Genomic DNA, 19,281 nt, shown 5'->3' with positions numbered 1-19,281 from the left:
ATTACTTTGCCGTACACCTGAAACAAACATTGTAAATCAATTATACTTCAATTAAAAAAAAAGTTGATGCTACAATTCAAACATTTAAACTATAAACAGAGTATATATCACAGGATAAGTTAAATCACCCCCCCGCCTTTTTAACATCAAAGTGAATTTCCCATTCCCTTCTCCATCCACCTTCTTTCTTGGTCCGGACAGATTTAGCAACAATGGCAGGACCTCCTACTAGCCCCTCAAAATCACCCCCCTGAGCACACAGTTTACCCCTCCCCAAACACTACCTAGAAGGTTACTATAGACCATGGCTATTTGTTGGTTTTTCATGATAAATATCTCCATCACTAATGAACTCCTCCTCAGTGACTTAAATCCTGAGACTGGATTAGAAGTTGAACTTCTCTAGAAGCAAGCCTCAGGGAGCCGAGCTTCAATCCCACACCTCTCTCCCCTCCGCAGCAGGTGTTCCAGGGATTCCTAAGGCCTCTCAGCTCAGCGACCTACCTTGATGGTCTTCACCAGGTTGGCGGTGCTGTTGGCGACTTCCTTGGCTGACTGGACAAAGTGCCTCTTGGCCACGGGGTTGCCCGTCTTGGACGAGGCGATGCGGCAGGCATTGCACAAGGCCGAGGTGTGCTTGGCGACAATCGTGGCAGCTGACAGAACCTAGAAAGCACGGACCGGGCTGGGGACACCCTATGCTTTCAGTGCAGAGGGGCCCAGTTCAGAGGAAGCCATCCTGTTCTCAAGCTCTGGACTGTCCTTCAACTCACATGTCCAGGGCTTGGGTGAATAAAACCTTTGTCTCCAGCTCTGTCACCCCCGAAGTCACTCCAAGAAAGGAGAGGGCGAGAATCAGGACGCCAGAGAGAATAAACAAAGAAAAAGAAAGGAGGTGCTGATGTGGTGGTGGGAAAGGGCTGGGCTCAGGTAGTCTCAAAGGAGCTGCAGTCAGCTACCCTTTGGAACCCGAGGCCAGGAGGCATATGGTCCTGGGTCCGGGCCAGCGCCACCCACCAGAAGCACCATGCAAACCACATGTCTAATTTTAAATTTTCTAGCAGCCACATTAAAATAAGTACAGAAACAAGAGAAATTATTTTAAATGATACATTTTATTTAACTTGATATATCCAAAATATTTCATTTCATCATGTAACCAATTTAAGAATATAATGATTTTACAATCTTTTCTTATCATACCAAGTCTCTGAAATCCAGTCTGTATTTTACATTAAGAGCTAATAGTTTGGACTAGCTACATGTCTAGTGCTTAGCAGCCATGTGCAGCTAGTGGCCAGCACACTGGAGAATCCAGGTCTAGATGAGTGAGACAAACACTGAGGTGTGACAGTGCCTTCTTCACCCACAGGTGGGTATAGGCACCTTAATAAGGGGTCTGGCTCAGGAATCTCCCAGTCTCCACCCGCAAAGCACTTTTCTGAATCCACGTGATCCACTTTGCTGAGGCTGGTAACACCCTTTTGGCCTTAACTGGACAGGTAAGGAATCCCAGGCGCACTGACGTCTGTCTTAGGTCCAGATGGGCCCCGTGCTACCTCCTCTACTTGGGTCCTTCTCCTGCCTCAAGAATGCTGGTCCCAGGGTCAACAGTGGACGTGCCACTCACGGGCTGCCTCTGCTAGCCATGCGGGCCATTCTTGTTTCCTTCAGCACACACCACTTTAGTAATTGAACAGAATCCATGCCACTCGGGTATTAGAAGTGTCATGGAAACCCACACATACAGTCTAGCTCTCAAATGTCTCTGTGGCTCCTTCTGTGCTGTGGATTCTGACCCAGCTCTGGGGCCTCACTCAGTGCCACCATCTCTGGGAAGGGACCTCAACAGCCCCTTGAGACCATCACACCTCCTTCTGTGCATCCCTGGCATTGTCGTCATACCCTGATCACTCCACCTTTGAAACTTTATCCAACAGTAAGAGCCAAGAGGGTAGGGGATCGGGGCTTACTCATGTTGACCCTCAGTGCTGAGCACAGGACAAGCCCTCAGCCTATGTCCCCTGAACTGAATGAACGGCATTGTGAGACTCCTGATGACCCTCGCGGTGATTACGCCACTCCTCCTGCCTTCCAGCACTCCATTCCACAGCACCTACCCGTTTCTACTTTCACCACATTTTGCAATATCCCCCAAAGTCATTATCTGCAGCGCTGCATTGAACTGGCTTTGCAAGCTCCGAAAGAACAGTGTTCTTTACTCATAGTCTCCCCCACCCATCTGCAAGAGCTTAAAGACACACAGATCTCACATGCTCGCCCCACGGTTACCTGTGACGGGCTGCTGCCGGGGTCCACCAGATTCTGGCATGCCATCTGGATAGCCTGGTTAGCCCTGGCAAACTGGATGGGGTCCACGAGGCCCTGGTGGCCCGCCTGGCTGTTTGGATCAGAGATGCCAACGAGGTATGCAGCCTGAAAGGGAGGAGGTAAACCACGGCTCAGGCTCTCTGCGCTCCTAGATAAGCCTGTGAGAGACCAGGGTCCCACAGCACACACACAGCAGTCATTCTCAGGTGCTCCCAGTGCAAGGTGGTCAGAGTCAGCTCATCACTAAGGGTTTAAGGATGGACAGGCTGACCCCAGCCCGGGCCAGGGACATGCCAGCAGGAGCCTGTTACAGGCTTTTGGGAATGAAATCTCCTTGCTCTTAAGAAAGCCTTAAGAAGCTCTTTCATAGGGCATGACCAATAATGGATGCAGCCCTGAGTGCTCTGGCAGCCACCTTGTGACCATGAGGGGGCCCGGCCTCAGCAGGAAGCTCACTCTTTGGCTGGCAGTTGGGAGAGGGAAAAGAAGTGGGTGTAGACTGATGGCGTGGAGCTGCTGCATCAGCTTAACCTTGGAGCCTGACCTACATGAGGGTTTCTCATCTCGTAGCCTAGTATTTCCTTACTATTTAGGCCGGTATTTCCAATAGTAAGAAAGAATGAGTTAGATAGTGCAGGGGGAAGAAAAGCAGTGTTAGATCTCCAAGAGGACCAGGGGCTGTAAGAGAAGGTCTTCCCTTCAGACCCTTTGGATGTGTTAGGCAAGTAATGGGGAGAAAATGAATCTGTGGGGAAGGATTTTAACCTTAACTCATCTCCCCTGAGATGTGAGAGGCAGGGAAAGGGAAGATGATTTCATCCCCCAAACTAGAGATCTTTTTCTTTGGTTCAGTAAAATCTTCTAGGCTCAAGGTAATTGTCAAATGCTAAATCCTTCAAGGTAAATGCTGACATTTTTGAAAGTTCAGGAGCCCAGTAATTATTGGAAATGCACAGGACAGTCAGAGGCGAGCCAGGAACATGCCTGATCGTATCTCTGCGCGATGGCATTTACTTTTTTCTCCCTCTGATCCTAAAAAAAGCATGACTAAGAGTTTTGCAACTCTAAATCCTCAGAGAAAATTTCACTTATGTAATACCTATTTTTCCCCTAAACAACTTATCTGTTAACAATGACCTTAAAAAAAAAAAAAAAAAAAGCTGGCCTGTGAACCCTACGCTGGGTCTGCAGTGTTCAGTGTCCTCTCCAGGTCCCTGGAGGTAACAGACTGACTTTTGTCTTGATGCCCAGCCAGCACAAGAGCCATGGGCTTCTCCGTGGCTTCTGCAGTGGTGGTCGGAGATGGAGCCGAAGGTGAAGCTCCCCCTGTAGCCCCCCGTGCTTCCCATGGGGACCTGGCACAGGACTCGGGCTGGAAGGCCAGCATCGTGGGGCCCAGGGCCCACACCCTTACCTGGGCTGCGGCCTCCGTCAGCCCGCAGAGAGCCTTGGACGCAATCCCCACACACTCCCCAAAGGCAGGGAGGTCCCCGGTCTTGGCGTTCTGCGAAATCCCTGCCATCGACTCTCCCAGAACCTGCAAAGCAACCACTGGTGACATTCTGACCAACATTCCTTCAGACCGTGGGGTCAAGGGCCTACGCTTCTAACTTTGAGGCCACTTAATTTACAGTTCTGGCCATTTCTTTCCTTTATTTGCAATAAGAAGAGATTCAAGATGGTGGTATCATTTCTGTTCCATAAAGAGAAATGAATAATGAAAGTATGAAGCTTTCATCCAGAAGTTACCTGTAACTCAAGGAGATAGAGTTAATATACACAGATCAATGAAGTAAAATCTATACAGGGCATCCTATGGGTGAATGGTCTAAATTGAGAACTGTTAGTTCCCAGAATATAAAAATCAGACAAATCCACCAAGCTGTAGGTGAAGTCATGCCCTTCCCAATATTATTCACTTATTCATTGGCAGTAAAATTTAAACATGTCATTGTTAAGAAGTGTGTGTGTGTGTGTGTGTGTGTGTGTGTGTGTGTGTGGAGAGAGAAAGAGAGAGAGAGAGAGAGAGAGAGTCTGAACACAAGTGCTAAAATTTTAAAGTATTTCCCCTTATTTTGAAAATCATTGGTGTATTCTTTTTATAGGCCTTTAAAACAGCAGCTAAAAGAATCCAACTCAGAGAGGTCAAGTACCCTGCACAAGGTCAGACAGAAGGTCACGTGGGCAGAGGCGAGGCGCCTGCCCCGTATCTGGTGCTGTGTCTTCTCTGGGCCTCCTCATGCCCCAGGCAGGCAGGTACTGCATTCCAGGGCCTTAGATCTTAGAACTGAAGGATGTTCAACAGAACTCTTTAGAGAGATGATCACATCCAAGTTTAGAACCCAACACAGAGCTCTTTGTCAACACAGAGCTCTTCTGTCAATCTCGGATGGGGAAAGAAATTCTCTAAAATTGCTTAAATATACAAAATAATTCTGTTTACATAAGGACCTGCAAAGCAAAGAATATTTGCGTACAGTATTTTCCTTTCCCTCACCCTGCATCCTTCTTTAAGAAGAACAGTTTCTTTGGATCTAAGTGTGTAAAGCATATACATCCTCCCTTTAGACCATCCATAGTTCCATAAAGGATGCTGGACAGAGCAAACTCTAGCCTTAGCCCAGCTCGAGGCGAGCCCTCCTGACATCACCAGTTCAGACGTCTCCCCAAAGCTAACGTAAGAGTGACGTAAACAGACATCATGCTCCAAGTCACAGGCGGTCGTGCTCCAAGTACAAAGCCAAACTGCAATTCCTCAATATCCATTCATCTCACTTGCATTTCATTTCAACCTGAATTGGAGGCATTCTCAAAAACGCTGGCGTTATTACCATAGGTCTGTTTCTCAACCTTTTAAAATATTATTATTGCTGCTCTGCTAAGAAGGTTTCTTGGACACCTCCCTGTCCAGTCGCGACCCACATCAAATAAAATTCTAAGAAGTAAGATTTTGTTGAGTGAGGTTAAGATTTGGAGAAGAGAGGCCATAAACCATTATATTAGCTTAGATACTTTCACTGCCACCCCCCCACCCCAAAAAAACCCCCCACAATTTTTCACTCCTCTTGTGAATGTGTGCCATGGATGGGTGGCAAAAGGAACACACAAGGGGGTCTCACACAAGTCAAGTTCACTGAAGGGCTTTCCCTAGCAGTGCAGCCCCAGGGGAAGGAAATACATGATCTGGTTCACAAAGGGTATAAGCAGTGGTTCTCAAAGGGTGGCTCCTGGACCACGTGGGTAGGACTCGGGAACTTGTCAGAAATGCACAATCTTGGCCCCACCTCAGATCCGCTGAATCAGAAACTCAGGGGTGTGGCCCAGCAATCTGTTCACCGAGACCTCAGGTGATTCCAGTGCACAGTCAGGTTTGAGACGCACCTGAGAACAAGGCTTTGTGCCACAGGCAGACGCACACGAGGCACAGCTAGATTCTTCCCACAATGAGAAGGCAGGCTACCAGAGCAGACAGGCTTACCTTGGAATTTTCCATCACACTCTCAATGCAGTCAAAGTAAGAGAGGTCACTAACGGGTTCATTAGGGTTGTCCAACATCCCCTTGACAGTCTACAGAAGGAGAACACAATTTAAAAAGTAAGCAAGTGTTCTAGAACAAAGGAAATGTAACATAAAATATCAACTATCAACTTCCTCTCCATACTCAGGAATCTGGTCATAATCACTTATTACTCAGACTCCTGAGAGGAATTTAGATCATGGTGTTCATGACTTCAGATTTCCTGTGAGCAACACCATACTGATCGGGGTGGGGGTGTCTGGGGTTAGCTCTGACAGAGAGGAGAATCTCCTGTTTTCACATTTGAAGGCAAAGCATGGTATTCACAGAAGGGGGAGATTTTCTTCTTAAAGGAATCTGAAAGTTAATGGAAGGCAACCTATATTGATGGTCAATGAGCACAGTTTCTCTCCGCTGGATGACTCCAAGGAGTTTTAACTTCAAGGGCACATTAATTCACTTCTTCTTGTAGGGCTCTCAGTTTTCAATTCTGGAACCTTTTAATGGGTAGATGTGAAAAGAGGTAACTCCCTTAAACTGCCCACTGGGATGGTTCATTTGTTTTTAATTTTAAAAGTATAGAAAATGATGAATCTTGTGTAGGTCTCCATCAAGGAACTGGGCATGGGGCTTGCTTCTTCTGTCTTGGTCTCCAACTGTCACTAGCATTCAAGTTTTAATAACCTTGATCATCACTTAAGGGGGACTTTTCCAGGGAGGAAAGTCAGGGGATACGGCCACCCATCCTCCTCCCCACTGAGTAAGGATGCACATTGGGACCAGCAGCCTTTGAGGGCACAGCCAACAAAAAGACAACGTCACTTGAGTTATCAAGGGTGGGAGGGAAGTAATGATAAAACTGCTGAGTTATTCAGTCAAAGATCTCAGGGAGAGGGCAGCTTTATAAAGGAGTTCATTTTATTGAGGAAACTCCTCCCACTCCTAGGATAATCAAAATCGCCTTAGTAACAGCCACTCTGAAATAGTCCTCATTTTGGCAACCAAGGATGCCATTAAGGGACAGAGTGCTTGCATTGGGGCCAACAGACCTCATTTAGCTCAACACCCACATACCGTATCTATTTGCAAATATGAACAGACCAGGATTGGGCAGCAACTTATCAAGGTGGGAAACATTCTCCACTGTTTTCAGAATGCTTCAGTCCCATGGTAACAAGCTTCCTCTCACTTCCAGCCACGCCAGTGGCCTACTGCCATCGGCAGACTGAGCCTCAATTAATCCTTCAGAAGCTGCAATCAGCCCTCCCCGCCCACGCCCTTCCTGGCATGGTGGGTCTTCCTGTCCAGAGAAGTGAAGGTGCTCTGGGTACAAACAGCCCATGTGTACTGAGATAACCACCTGGTTGTTTCAATATGACCTGAATTGGTCAGGAATGCTTTACACACAAGCAGGCACCATGACTTTATGTTTACCCACATACATTCTATAAGCACAAAAGAATTTTCCATTAAAAATAAGCCCTAAGAATGAACATAAATTGATAAGCATCCACACTGTCCTGGGCCACTAAGGGCCCCACTGCCATCTTGATTGTACACTAATACATGTTACTTCTTGGTTTCCTCTAATGCGCCCCCTATAGGTTGCAAAGTAAAATGTATGGGAACATCATTTTCACTCAAAAAGCGCCATCTATCCCAGTTTCTCATAACTGCCTCAGAGTAATCACTCTGGAACTTTCTAGGTAGAAATTGCTTATCTTCAGCCTACATTCAATACCACAGGCCTCTTCCTGTTTGAAATAAAGAATCCTTTAACAATGTAACTCTCATCTTGGTGGGAAAAGGGAAGCAGGGGGGATAATCCCACCAAATCTAATTTGTCTTCAATTCTTTTCCACTTAGATTGGCACTTTGGCTCCAAGAGTTTCCCAAGAAAGATAAACGGCCAGAATGGAGGAGAAGAAACTGATGGTGGCGGAGAAGGACGGACAGACACACACTCTTAAGTCCTCAGCAGCCTTCCCAGGGACCCACCTCGAGCTCCCGCAGGGCGTTGTCACACTCCTTCTGGCCAGGAGCTTGCTGGGTGCACAGCGTGATGAGCTGATTGATGCTCTCAGTCACAGCTCTGCCACAGAAACGGAAAGAATGTTTTTTGTTTTGTTTTGCAAGGATCAACGGTAATTTCCCCAACTACATTTTGCAGGATCCCTAGAAAAACAATTCACTATAAAGGCTGCGGTCCCAGCGAGAGCTCTTCCACAAAGCTCTAAACAACCAAAAATAAACCACAGTCGGGGAGGACCGAAGGAGAATTCCCACCTTGCTTCTAAGTATTCATCTGATTCACCCTTAAAAGCCCTGATGGGTCTCTTCAGAAAGTAGGGCTATCTTCTAATATATTCACAAGAAAAAATTCACAGAAATTGCAAATATCAAAGAGCTCATATTAACACTGTTTGCAGTATCCTTCACTAGCAGCCCATAAGGAAGAGGATTATCTGAGCTGGACTATTTTGGACTGCCTTTGTATGGTTTGGGCTATTTTGCATACTTTAAAACAGACATACAGTAACCTGTGTAAGCTATGCCTTATGATTTTAAAACCTCTTCTTTCCATTAATTCCATTAATTCTAGTTCCTGGAAGCTATCTTCAGACTATTCTTTAAAAGCACTATTTTCTTTGTTAAAATTAATAGGAATCAGATAATCTTAGACAATTTTATATGTGTTTCTATTCTTTTTAGAACTTAAGAGGAGGCTGAATTCTTTTTCCTACATCGGCAAGGGTTCCACCCTTCCTGGGCAGCCCCTGTTTAGGTTATGGTCTACTTTGAGTTAATTTCTTTAATAAGGTGTGCAATATGTAACCAGATTCTTTTTTCAGGGGTGGGGTGGGGGAACATATGGACGTCTGATTACTTCAGTACTATTGAAAAAGCTATCCTTTCTGCATTGAATAGCTTTTCTAACTTTGGTGACAATCGATTGGCCATATCTGTGTGGGTCTACTTCTGGACTCTGTTCCCCTGTCTTGAGCGTCTAACCCTTCACCAATACCACACTGTTTTGATTATTGTAGCTTTACACTGTTTTAAAATTGAATACTCTTTTCTTTTTTTTAATTAAAGTAGCATCAGTTACAATGTGTCAATTTCTGGTGTACAGCACAATGTCCCAGTCATGCACATACATACATATATTCGTTTTCATATTCTTAAAATTCAATACTCTTGCTTTTGAGAAATACCCTTCCTTTTTATAAATGAATACCCTTGTTTTTTATAAATTGAATACCGTTACTTTTTATAAATAAAAAAACGGAGAGAGGTGAGATAATTCCCTAAAGGCATGCTACAAATAAAGAGTTGAAATAAGACTCAAATCCATGCATATCCGACTCCAAAGCCAGATCCACAACCATTTTTCTGCAGGTTCATAACTGGTCCATTCTTTTGGCAGGACTCTGAATTCTATTCATTGTCAGTAACCACTACCGCTAATGGGCAACTTAAAATATAACGAACAAAACCAATATAGGACACACACTGCAGTTAATCATTAACATTGACTAATGTAAAAGATGCCTCCTCTCATTAGTTAAATTGGCTTTGCAGCTTCCCACAGAATATCAAATTAGATGCAAAATGATGTTGCCAACGTACAAAGGCAATCAGCTTAATTATTTGATGAGGAGCTACTGATTGGAATTTTAAATCTGGCTAGAGTGACGGGAAGAAGAAAAACATTCCTCAGCTCAAGAAAGAATCCCAAAATAGTTTCTGTAAGATTGGCTCTATTGATTCATTTATCTGGGGGAGAAGTGCTTCCCTAAGGAGTCATGGAGAAGCACTGTCCTCCAGGGGCAAAGCAAAACAAGAACAGAGACAGCAAGACAAGCCCTCGTTGGGGCCCCGCTGGAGTGTGCAGGCTGTGATGCATTCTGTGATGTATTCCCTGGAAGGGCCCCAGAGAGTCCAACACCGTGTTGTGTGTGGCAGCCTTTAAGACATACTTCTGAGAGGGCAGGCTCATGTGTCAACACACCAAAGGGTGCACAAAGCTCCCGACTGTGGTGACGTGGTCATCTGGGGACAATTTCCACCCCTCACACTAGCTTTCCATGTAGCTTCTTTGTTTGCTGTTTGTCTACATTGTCAAAACCTAGCTTATATACGAAGATTGTTCCATAAAAATCTAAGTGTTTACAATTGGCGAATCCAGAGAATATATAGCAATTCATTCTTATACTTTTACCTATTTTTTTTTAGGAGTGAAAAATTTTCAAACAAAAACTTGGGGTTAAAAAAAAATTCTAAGACTAAGAGTTTGCGGTTGGAAAAAATTCACAGAAGTGCCAGTAAAGCACCGCATATCTGAGTGAATCACTTGGCCAATACTGATCCATGACTAAAAAGCATGATTTAGGTATCATTTATCCCCATAACTGATTTTAGGGCCTCCATTACATATCTAAATAATAAACTTAGTGGCACAGAGGCAAATGGTTATATAGATTTGACAATGAAAATTAGTATTTTTAGGTTTTAAACTAAAACTAGGTTTAAAAATTTTTTTTAATATAATTAAAGAACGTTTATTTGTTTTTCACTAAGACTTTATCTTGAGAACATAACTAAACTGTGTCACCACCCCCACTCCAATTTGAAAAGGGTTATTAGTAGAGTGAATGTTATAAAGCGGATATGAACAGTTTGAAGGATTGGCACCAACATTAACCAACAAAAACCAACTTCCATCTAAATCATCATAAAAATGTTTAAGTAAAAACAAAGGAGCGGGGAGGGCAATGGGGGTTTCAGATTATACTTATCTGTAAGAGCAAAGGATAAGATGCAACCCAAATATGCAATGGTAAAGGACTGACTAAATAAACATACAGACTACGACAGAATTCTGGGCTTCCATGAAAAGTCCTAATATCACAGAATATTCATGATGCACAATTAAGTAAAACAAAATTTATAAAGCAGTATAAACCATAGGAGTGCACATCTGTGAAAACAAATATATATGCATAGAAAAATGAAAGAACGACCTATCAAAATGTTAACAGTGACCTTACACTATTATTTTTAAAGCAAAGGTTTCAGTAAATCTACTAAAATATTATCAATTAACCAGCTTACATTGTCATAAAAATACGGCCAAAATTAGCTGCACCTTCCCTCTGTTTTATATAAATTCAGACAGGCTGGAACTGAGTTACCTTTATTTTCCCCACACCTTTTATGGGTAATTACCAAAGCTATACAAGTTTACTTAAAAAAATGCAAAACATTAAAAAACCGTAATTCCATCACCTAGACACAGGGTTTTCCTGTGATTCATTCTTTACCTAAGCATATTCAGCCACTCTCAGTGTTTACAAAATTGGGGTCTACAACCTCGGGTGTTAAAGGCTTTCTAAGCTACAGATTGTTTAGTGTTCAGAGATACTAAACTGATTCAGACAGGAGTCTGTGAGCTCTGGAACGACATTCTCAATATGTATGGAATTGAGGTCGAGAGAAGAAAATCAACCAATTTGTGCTTCTGATGATCTATAAAGCACAAATCATCCAGCAGGGAACTTGGAGGGGAACAGAGCAACTCCAGACAATTCCCTTCCTCAAGGGAAAGAGGCTCTTAGGAAGGCAGGAAAGAGCAAACTGAAATTCACCTGTCTGCATTTCCTGGGTCCTACTGTGCACAAGGCACAGGGGGTACAAAAGGATATAGTATGACATAGTTCACATCTCTATAGGAAAGCAAGGTGCTTGCAATCCAGCTGGAGAGACAGGACGATGAACTGACAAGAGACAGAGGTCAGCCAGAGGAAGCAGTGCTGGGGCTAGGACACCAGGCAGGATGGACCAGATGCAGGCAGGACGCGCCGGGAACACCCGAGGAGATTCAAGCCTCAACAGTGGCATAGGTTCTGCCTTTGAGGGAGCGCCTGACATGGACCAGAGCCATTGGAAAATCGGGCCTCAGTGAGATCCCGATCTGGATCATGGGCAGAGAACATTCCAGAAGAGACCGAGAGACAGAAGAAGGCCCGTGTACATTTTCTGTTTCAGAGTGTGGAAGTGCTGCTTGCTGGGTCACCCTTTTCCACCATCTCTGGAGACAGCAGGACACCTGCCTGGTGGGAACCTCATAGCAAAGGGCTGCCTGGGAAGAGGTGCCTCCTGCAAGGTCCCAGGGAGCCCTCGGGGGACTGGAAGCAGCAGGACACCGTCCTGATGCTGGCAGGTGGGCGTGAAGCCTTCAGCCCGGGAGTCCTTCTGGCTAGGACTGGGGTGTGAGCAGTGGCTCAGGGGTAGGACTCGCCCTCCTTCTGCCACTGCAAACTTGGTTCTCCACTTCCTTGACTAAGTCCAGGAGCATCGGGCCAGTCCTTGGTCAGGGAAAAGGCTGATGAACCACTGACAAAGGGTCTCCAGCTTACCCAACTCGTCAGAAAAGAGCCGGAGCCCACCAGGTACACAGAAAGAAGCCGGACTCTCAATAGAAAATGACTTCCTCCCCACTAGGCATCAGAAACTGAGGGACCACATTCCTCAGAGTCACCTGGGCTCAGGTGCACAAAGATGAGTAGAGCGAAAAGACAGACATACTCTATTGCTTTTCCAGAAGCAAACCTGTTTCCCCAAAGCAGGAAGAATCACTGAAAAAGAAAAAAGAAAGGTTTACTCTGCTGACGTAGGAGTGGGAGGGCCGAGTCAGTCCAGGTCTGGGTCCCCACAGTAGTATCTCTGGGGCCTTTGGGGACATTCACATGAAGAACAGGGAGGGCAGTGGGGCTGAAGATGAGGCCAACAGCAATCGGATCCCTGCTGCCCACCTCCAAAGGCACTTACGCACAGGTTTGTCGCGAGGTGCAGATAAACCGAAGGCCACCTGCTCTTGTGTATGCCCCTGCCCTAACTCCACCAGGGCTGTCCCTGCCTTATACCCAGTGCTAGGCCTGGCCCGTATCAGGCACATGGTAACTTGTCTGTGTAATGAACAAATGAAGTAACAAGAGAATGAATGAACATACCCCAGTTGGGCAGAGCCTTATTTCCCAAGAGGAGCTTGCCTGACTCACTTGACCTGGCTGGAGCTTCCGCTGGGAAACCACCCCAGGGAGCAGAGCCTGCCAACATGTGCCAAGAAGCCAAGGATAACGGGCCAGCATCTTCCTGCAGCTGTTCTGGCCCAAGACTATCATTTCACATGATGCTTTTTAAGTGCTTACTTTACGATGAAAACTATCAGGCTGGGAACTCTCCCAGTCAACTGCTGAAAGCCAGGATAGACAGAGCAAAGAAAGTCTTTTCACCTGGTCTCCAGGTCGCTTCCTCAATGTCACCACCAGGAGGCCTCCGGACACCCACAGAGACATGACACCAGAAACAAGCTCTGAGGTCCTGGGTTCCCTTCTTCACCAGGTTTTCAAAAAGCCAGTTCATTCTCTCCCTTCTTTCCCATAATTTAAGAGAGTCAACAACACTTTCTAAGTTGGAAACTAATATTTTTGTTGTTGTTTGTTTGTTTGTTTGTCTTTATTTTTCTTTTTGAGGGGGAGGTAATTAGGTTTTTTTAGTTTTAGAGGAGGTACTGGGGATTGAACCCAGGACCTTGTGTATGCTAAGCATGTGCTCTATCCTTGAGCTAAACCCTCCCCCTGTAATTTTGAAATGATGCAAAAAATTGAAGATAATGAAAAACATCTGTGTTCAGATACCTGGCAACATCAGTTGCCTTATCCAAAGGTTCTTTTTAGGAAAAATGTGATTAAGAGGGTTTTATATCAGAAACAGCTGCTCCTGGGACATTGTGCTGTACACCAGAAATAGACACATTGTAACTGACTGTACTTCAATTAAAAAAATTAAACAAACAAACAAACAGCTGCTCAACAGAGACCACAGACATCACAATTCTTCCTCATCCCCTCCCTCACCCCGGGAGGGCACTCACCTACTGGAACAACCACAAACAAAGCATAAGATGGAAGTGGGAGACGTGAGGATATTTTTCCAGCCACCCAGTGGCTCTCGCTACCCTTTGAAACTGAAGTACGTATTTGGGAATAAATAAACTCAAAGGCTTTCAAGGGAACTGCTCTGAAATTATCTAATCTCCCCATAAAAAAATAACACTACAAGCAAAGAGGAGACCAGAGTAAGGTTTTAACCATCGGTACCATGATAGCTTATACACTGACAACTGAACAGGGCTTAAGGATGATGCTACACACACACCTCCATGCTGCAAAGGGGAACGCTTAGACAGGTTGAGCGACCTGACCAGTGTAACCTAGTTTGCCAAGCGTTAAAGCTTGGACTAGAATTTAGGTCTCCTGACTCTGACAACTTAAAGCCAGGAGAGATAATGACATTAAAAAAACAAATAAGCAAACAAAACCAAATAAAAAAAAAATTTTTAAGTACAATTCAAGCCATGCTTTTTAAGAATCACCAATCTGCACCCATTTTGAAAATGTTTCCATTTATGCTCTATATCCTAATTGTCCTGTATTTAATCTCTTACTGCTGTTGGCTTTCCTATATATCCAGTGATGCCAAGTAATGTTAGGAAAACATGCCTACACCACCACGCAGGTGTAAAACACCCCACCCTCTCGGTTCAGGAGGACGAATGTGGGACTGACAACATAAAATCTCCCTGGGCTGTCAGCTGTCGCTGCAGTTTCTCCAGGTACCAGCATTCAATCACTAGTTATGGAACTAAATTGCCACAGTGGCCCTGGAGCAGAAATTGTACTGTATTACCCACTTCCCTGGGTGAAAACAACAGGAAAGAAGGACATTGACATCATCCTAAATCAGATTCGTGTTTTAATATATTTCCCAAAACAATTTACTCCCATCACCAGCCCATTCATTCTGAACTAGAGCCCTTCTGCGTGTGACCGAGTGAACATGTTTAAACCCATCTAATCAACACTGGTGCCAGGCACAGAGTAAGTACTCAAGAGATGCTGAATGGCTAGTTAAGTATCTTTTTTTTTTTTGGATAAATGCTGGAGAGGGTGTGGAGAAAAGGGAACCCCCCCCCACACTATTGGTGGGAATGTGGTTTGGTGCAGCCACTGTGGAAAACAGTGTGGAGATTCCTTTAAAAACTAAAAATAGACTTAACGTATGATCCAGGAATCCCACTCCAGGGCATATATTTGGAGGGAACTCTAATTCAAAAAGATACGTGCACCCCAATGTTCATAGCAGCACTATATGCAATAGCCAAGACATGGAAGCAACCTAAATGTCCATCAACAGATGACTGGATAAAGAAGCAGTGGTATATTTATACAAGGGAACACTACTCAGCCATAAAAAATAAAAAATGGCCATTTGCAGCAACATGGATGGACCTGGGGATCGTCATACTAAGTGACGTAAGCCAGAAGGAGAAAGAAAAATATGAGATCACTCATATATGGAATGTAAAAAAAATGAGACAAATGAACTTATTTACAAAACAGAAACAGACTCACAGATATAGAAAACAAAATTGTGGTTACCGGGGGGGGGGGAAGAAGGGGATGGAGAAATTGGGAGTACAGGATCTGCAGATACTAACTACTATATGTAAAATAGATAAACAATGAGGTCCTACTGTATAGCACAGGGAACTGTATTCAATATCTTGTAATAACCTATTATAATGACAAAGAATATGAAAAGGAATATATATATGTATAACTGAATCACTGTGCTGTACACCAGAAATTAACACATTGTAAACTGACTATAATTCAATAAAAAAAAGAAAAAAAATTCTTTTTTTGTACTTTTCAGCATCCTCTGATTTCTTTTTAATAAACATATATTACTTCTCTAATCTGAAAGATATTAACACTATTGAAAAAAATCTAAGTCATCGTGTTTATAAATCAATGGGGGCCTCAAGTCCTAGCAAGTCCTCCTGAAAAGGCTGTAAGAGGAGACAGAGGCATCGTTAATGGGGAAAAGCACATGGAAACGGAGCCAGTTTAATCAGACACCAGCGTCTGTTACTTTTGCCTCCTACTCTGACTACATGAGGACAGCATCACTTCTTCGCTCAGCAAAAGCAGCAGGATGTCAGGCACATCTCGCAAACACTGACGCGATTTAACCACACGTGAAAGCACATCTTGTTCCACTCTTACCTTGCAGCTGCAGCCAGGAGATTTTTCGCGTTGGGCGCCCCGGGATCTACAGAGAGAGACTTGGCAGCTAGCAGCAGCTTGCTGGATGCCATCGAGATATTCTTGAGGTTCCCTATCACCTGGATCTGGTCTTCTTTCGTCTGGAAGGTCGAAAGGAGCCAGAGTGATTAGGGACTGTCCATCTGTCCCAGGCAGCACTCAGAGCTCGGAGCAGCGTCGTGAAACAGAAGCAGGTTATCTGTACAGACTGCACAAAGCCCAATCTGCCCAGTTAGTCCGTAGATGCATAATTTGTCAAGACTCTGCCCAGTGTCTGCCCTTCCCCAAACAGACACCCAGACCAAGATGCACACAACAGGACAGAAATCCATCCCCAAGAGGGACAGCCAAGAGCTGCGTTGTCTCACAAGTGTGGGCATTAAAAGAGGGGAGGGAGGGAGAGAGAGAGAGAGAGCGCGCACAGAGCAGGCCACAATTCCAGCATCTTGCTCAACAATGCTGGAGTTGTCAGGGGCTCGCACGGCTCAGCCTGGCACAAGCGACCGGCGCTGTCTGGATGCGCAGAGCTGACTGCATCCCAGAGGTTCCCGCCTCTGGAAAGGACACATTTCTCACCTGGCTTGCCATCCGAGAAACACCCCTTTGTAGATAAGAGACCAAGAAACAAACACCCTGGATGCCTCATTTAGGGAGTTCACGGGAGCTTGAGAAAAAACAGCTCTGGAAGCCGACACCAGACCAGTCATGCTCCCTTGTTCCTAACAAGGGGTTTATCTGTTCATCTGAAGGAGGTAAGTTTTAATGACCTGACACTCAGGGTAAGACATAGTTCCTTCAAATGGGCTCGCTAAACCTTAAGCACAAGAGTTGTCACTATATTATACCACATTTGAAGTATAGGAGGCAGAGCTGCCCTCCCTCCAAAAAGCGTACATAAAACAATGGGTTCTGTTGGAGGATCGTGGGAAAGTTACCCGTCATCTCCAGGACGCACCTCACCCATGGGCTAATCGCGTCTTTGGGAATGCCATTCCCATGAGGTCACGGAGCTCCCTGAGCAGCAAAGGGAACATAAAGGTGTGGGCTGCTCACAGCTCCCTGGCTCCCACGTGCCACTTGGCCTCAGGGGTGGACGGTCCCCCAGAGTTGAGAGGCAAGGGTCAGCTCCACTCGGCCACCTGCACACCCACCTGAGCCTGGCCTGCCATCTCAATGCCGGCATCGAGGAATTCGTCGAAATCATCGCTGAACTTCCCGGAGGCGGCGGCCAGCTCTCCGCTCTGCCCCCGGGTGGCATGGACCACCTCCCCTGCAGACTGGTTCAGATCGGCCGCTGCTTGGTTCAGTTCGCTCTGGGCTTCCTGGAAAGGCTTCGTGCTTGGAGGTAACTGTGGGAAGAGAAGGCTCATTGCATGAGAACTTTTACTTTGTGTAGGAGAGACAAAGGTAGGTGTTGCAGAGGGAAGACAGACTCCAGGGACGCATTTCTGAGTCATCCAGCCTAAAAGGCTCTGTGTGGTCTGAGCCCATGTGAAGTTTGACCTTCAACGGATATACATTCACTCATTCGCTTTAATTTATTGAACACCTATTCAGCGCTAGACACAGCAGATCTAAAAACAGTAAGGACAGCTTTCCCTAGGGCCTGTATCTCCTAAGTGGCAGAGCCAGGACTCACCCCTGGGCAGCCTGACTCTGGGATCCACTCTGAACCACCGCTCAATCTTGGCTCTCTTAGATGCAAACTCCCAAAGGTTTAGCTTCCTGAAACTAAAAAGCAGATGCTCTCACTTTAAATCTCATTATTCCAAACTAATAGCCGCCAAATTTCTTCATTAGTGGTCTTTGCTAACAATACAGCTTTTCCACAGACATGGCACTAGCAGAACTATTCAGGGTTTGTGAAAAGTTCCAGAGGGTCAAGCCAGGCTCTGTCGGTCACACACACCCAATGCTTGCATACCTGGAATGTGGCAGGCACGAGGCAGAGAAGAAACAAAGCTCTAAAGGGGCTCACACAACAGGGAAGGAACAGGCCCCAAAGAGAAATTCCACAGACTACTCACTCTCTCTGTGAGCTCTAACCACGTGTCCCATTATCACCTGATTGTCACTGCCTGAGGTGCCCTCATAAGAAGTTAGATGGTCACATATCCCCTTTCCTGTCTCATCGCATCTCAGGATGACCTGAGAGCAAACAGCAACATGGGCTCAAAGAAAAAGTAAACTTCAGAAGCGTTACTCGGGGACTCTGTTGATCAGAAGGCAAAACAAGGACAAGGCAGGAAAAACAGGACCCCCGAGGGAAAGGTGAGCTGCTCAGAGGTCCCATGGAGGGGAGAGGACGCTGCTCCCACCGAACGCGAGCCCGGTCCCCCAGGTGCCCTTCGCGAGCCATAAACTCACCGAGTCCACCAGCAGCTTCTTGCTCGACTCCCCGATGCTCTTCAAGGCCACGTCCACATCCTTCTGCCCAGGGAGGCAATTCACGCAGTTATTCAGGGAGTGGGAGACGGCTTTGGCCACCTGAACACGCAGAGGGAGAAAAGCCACATCTGAAAGGCTTTCAGTGCAAACATCCCTGCACACGTGTTGGGGATGAGCAGCGACAGAGCGCAGAGCTGGGAAAGACTGGGAAACTCCGCCGGCATCCACCTGACGCTGTTTAGCATTAAGTCGCCTCCCCAGGACCTCTCGCTGCGGTTAACGTCCTGTCTTGGCAAAGGGTCTGACCCAGTGCCACAGCAGGCGCTACCTGCTCCCCAGCGCCAGGCCACGCCGTGACTGTGATTCAAACCACAACTCTCCCACGTTACATCAGGTTCTAAAACAAAGGTATCTCCCAACCAGAGAAAGAGAAAGAGCTCCCTTCTTGAGAGTCCTGCAGAGGTCCTGGGTTCTCTGGATGCCAGGACTTACTCAGGGGCCCTCTGGTGCCGTGGCCGCCTCCCCCCACCCCGCCCAAGGGCAGGTGGGATGCTCTGAGCACATCCAGAGCAACCTGGAGTTGCCCACGTGCTGCCTTTTAAGGATGTGTGAGGCTCCCTGTTTCTATTCTCTGGCAAGACTCATCTGAAAAGGCACTAGAGAGACAGGGTTTAAAGCTTTGAGTGGCTAAACTAAGTATATCCTCACCTCCCAGGCTAGGAAGAGACATATGCATAAGCATACACAGGCCTAAAACAAACATGCTGTGTTCTGGCTCTTTAAGTTCCAAGGGACGATTTCAATCGAGCCCCCCCATACTTTCTGTTGACCGAATGAAGCAGACATCACATCATGAGGGCGTCTAGGCAAGG

The 19,281-nt window shown here is 45.8% G+C and overlaps 1 protein-coding gene across 8 annotated transcripts in view; it reads right to left on the bottom strand.

Moving 5' to 3' along the window:
• TLN2 (talin 2) overlaps positions 1-19,281 on the bottom strand; it is a 395,955-nt gene that overhangs the window by 77,437 nt on the left and 299,237 nt on the right. For all 8 annotated transcript variants that reach the window (XM_074366238.1, XM_074366233.1, XM_074366231.1 and 5 more), the window contains 8 exons: positions 18,389-18,508; positions 17,173-17,370; positions 15,983-16,122; positions 7,848-7,941; positions 5,810-5,899; positions 3,746-3,868; positions 2,293-2,436; positions 505-666 (listed from right to left, as the gene is read on the bottom strand). In XM_074366238.1, the coding sequence (XP_074222339.1) occupies positions 505-666; positions 2,293-2,436; positions 3,746-3,868; positions 5,810-5,899; positions 7,848-7,941; positions 15,983-16,122; positions 17,173-17,370; positions 18,389-18,508 (1,071 nt within the window). The remainder of the gene's footprint in view (positions 1-504; positions 667-2,292; positions 2,437-3,745; positions 3,869-5,809; positions 5,900-7,847; positions 7,942-15,982; positions 16,123-17,172; positions 17,371-18,388; positions 18,509-19,281) is intronic.

Source organism: Camelus bactrianus, chromosome 6 (assembly GCF_048773025.1).
Source record: "Camelus bactrianus isolate YW-2024 breed Bactrian camel chromosome 6, ASM4877302v1, whole genome shotgun sequence".
Lineage (NCBI taxonomy): Eukaryota > Metazoa > Chordata > Mammalia > Artiodactyla > Camelidae > Camelus > Camelus bactrianus.
This window is presented reverse-complemented; position numbering and strand designations above follow the sequence as displayed.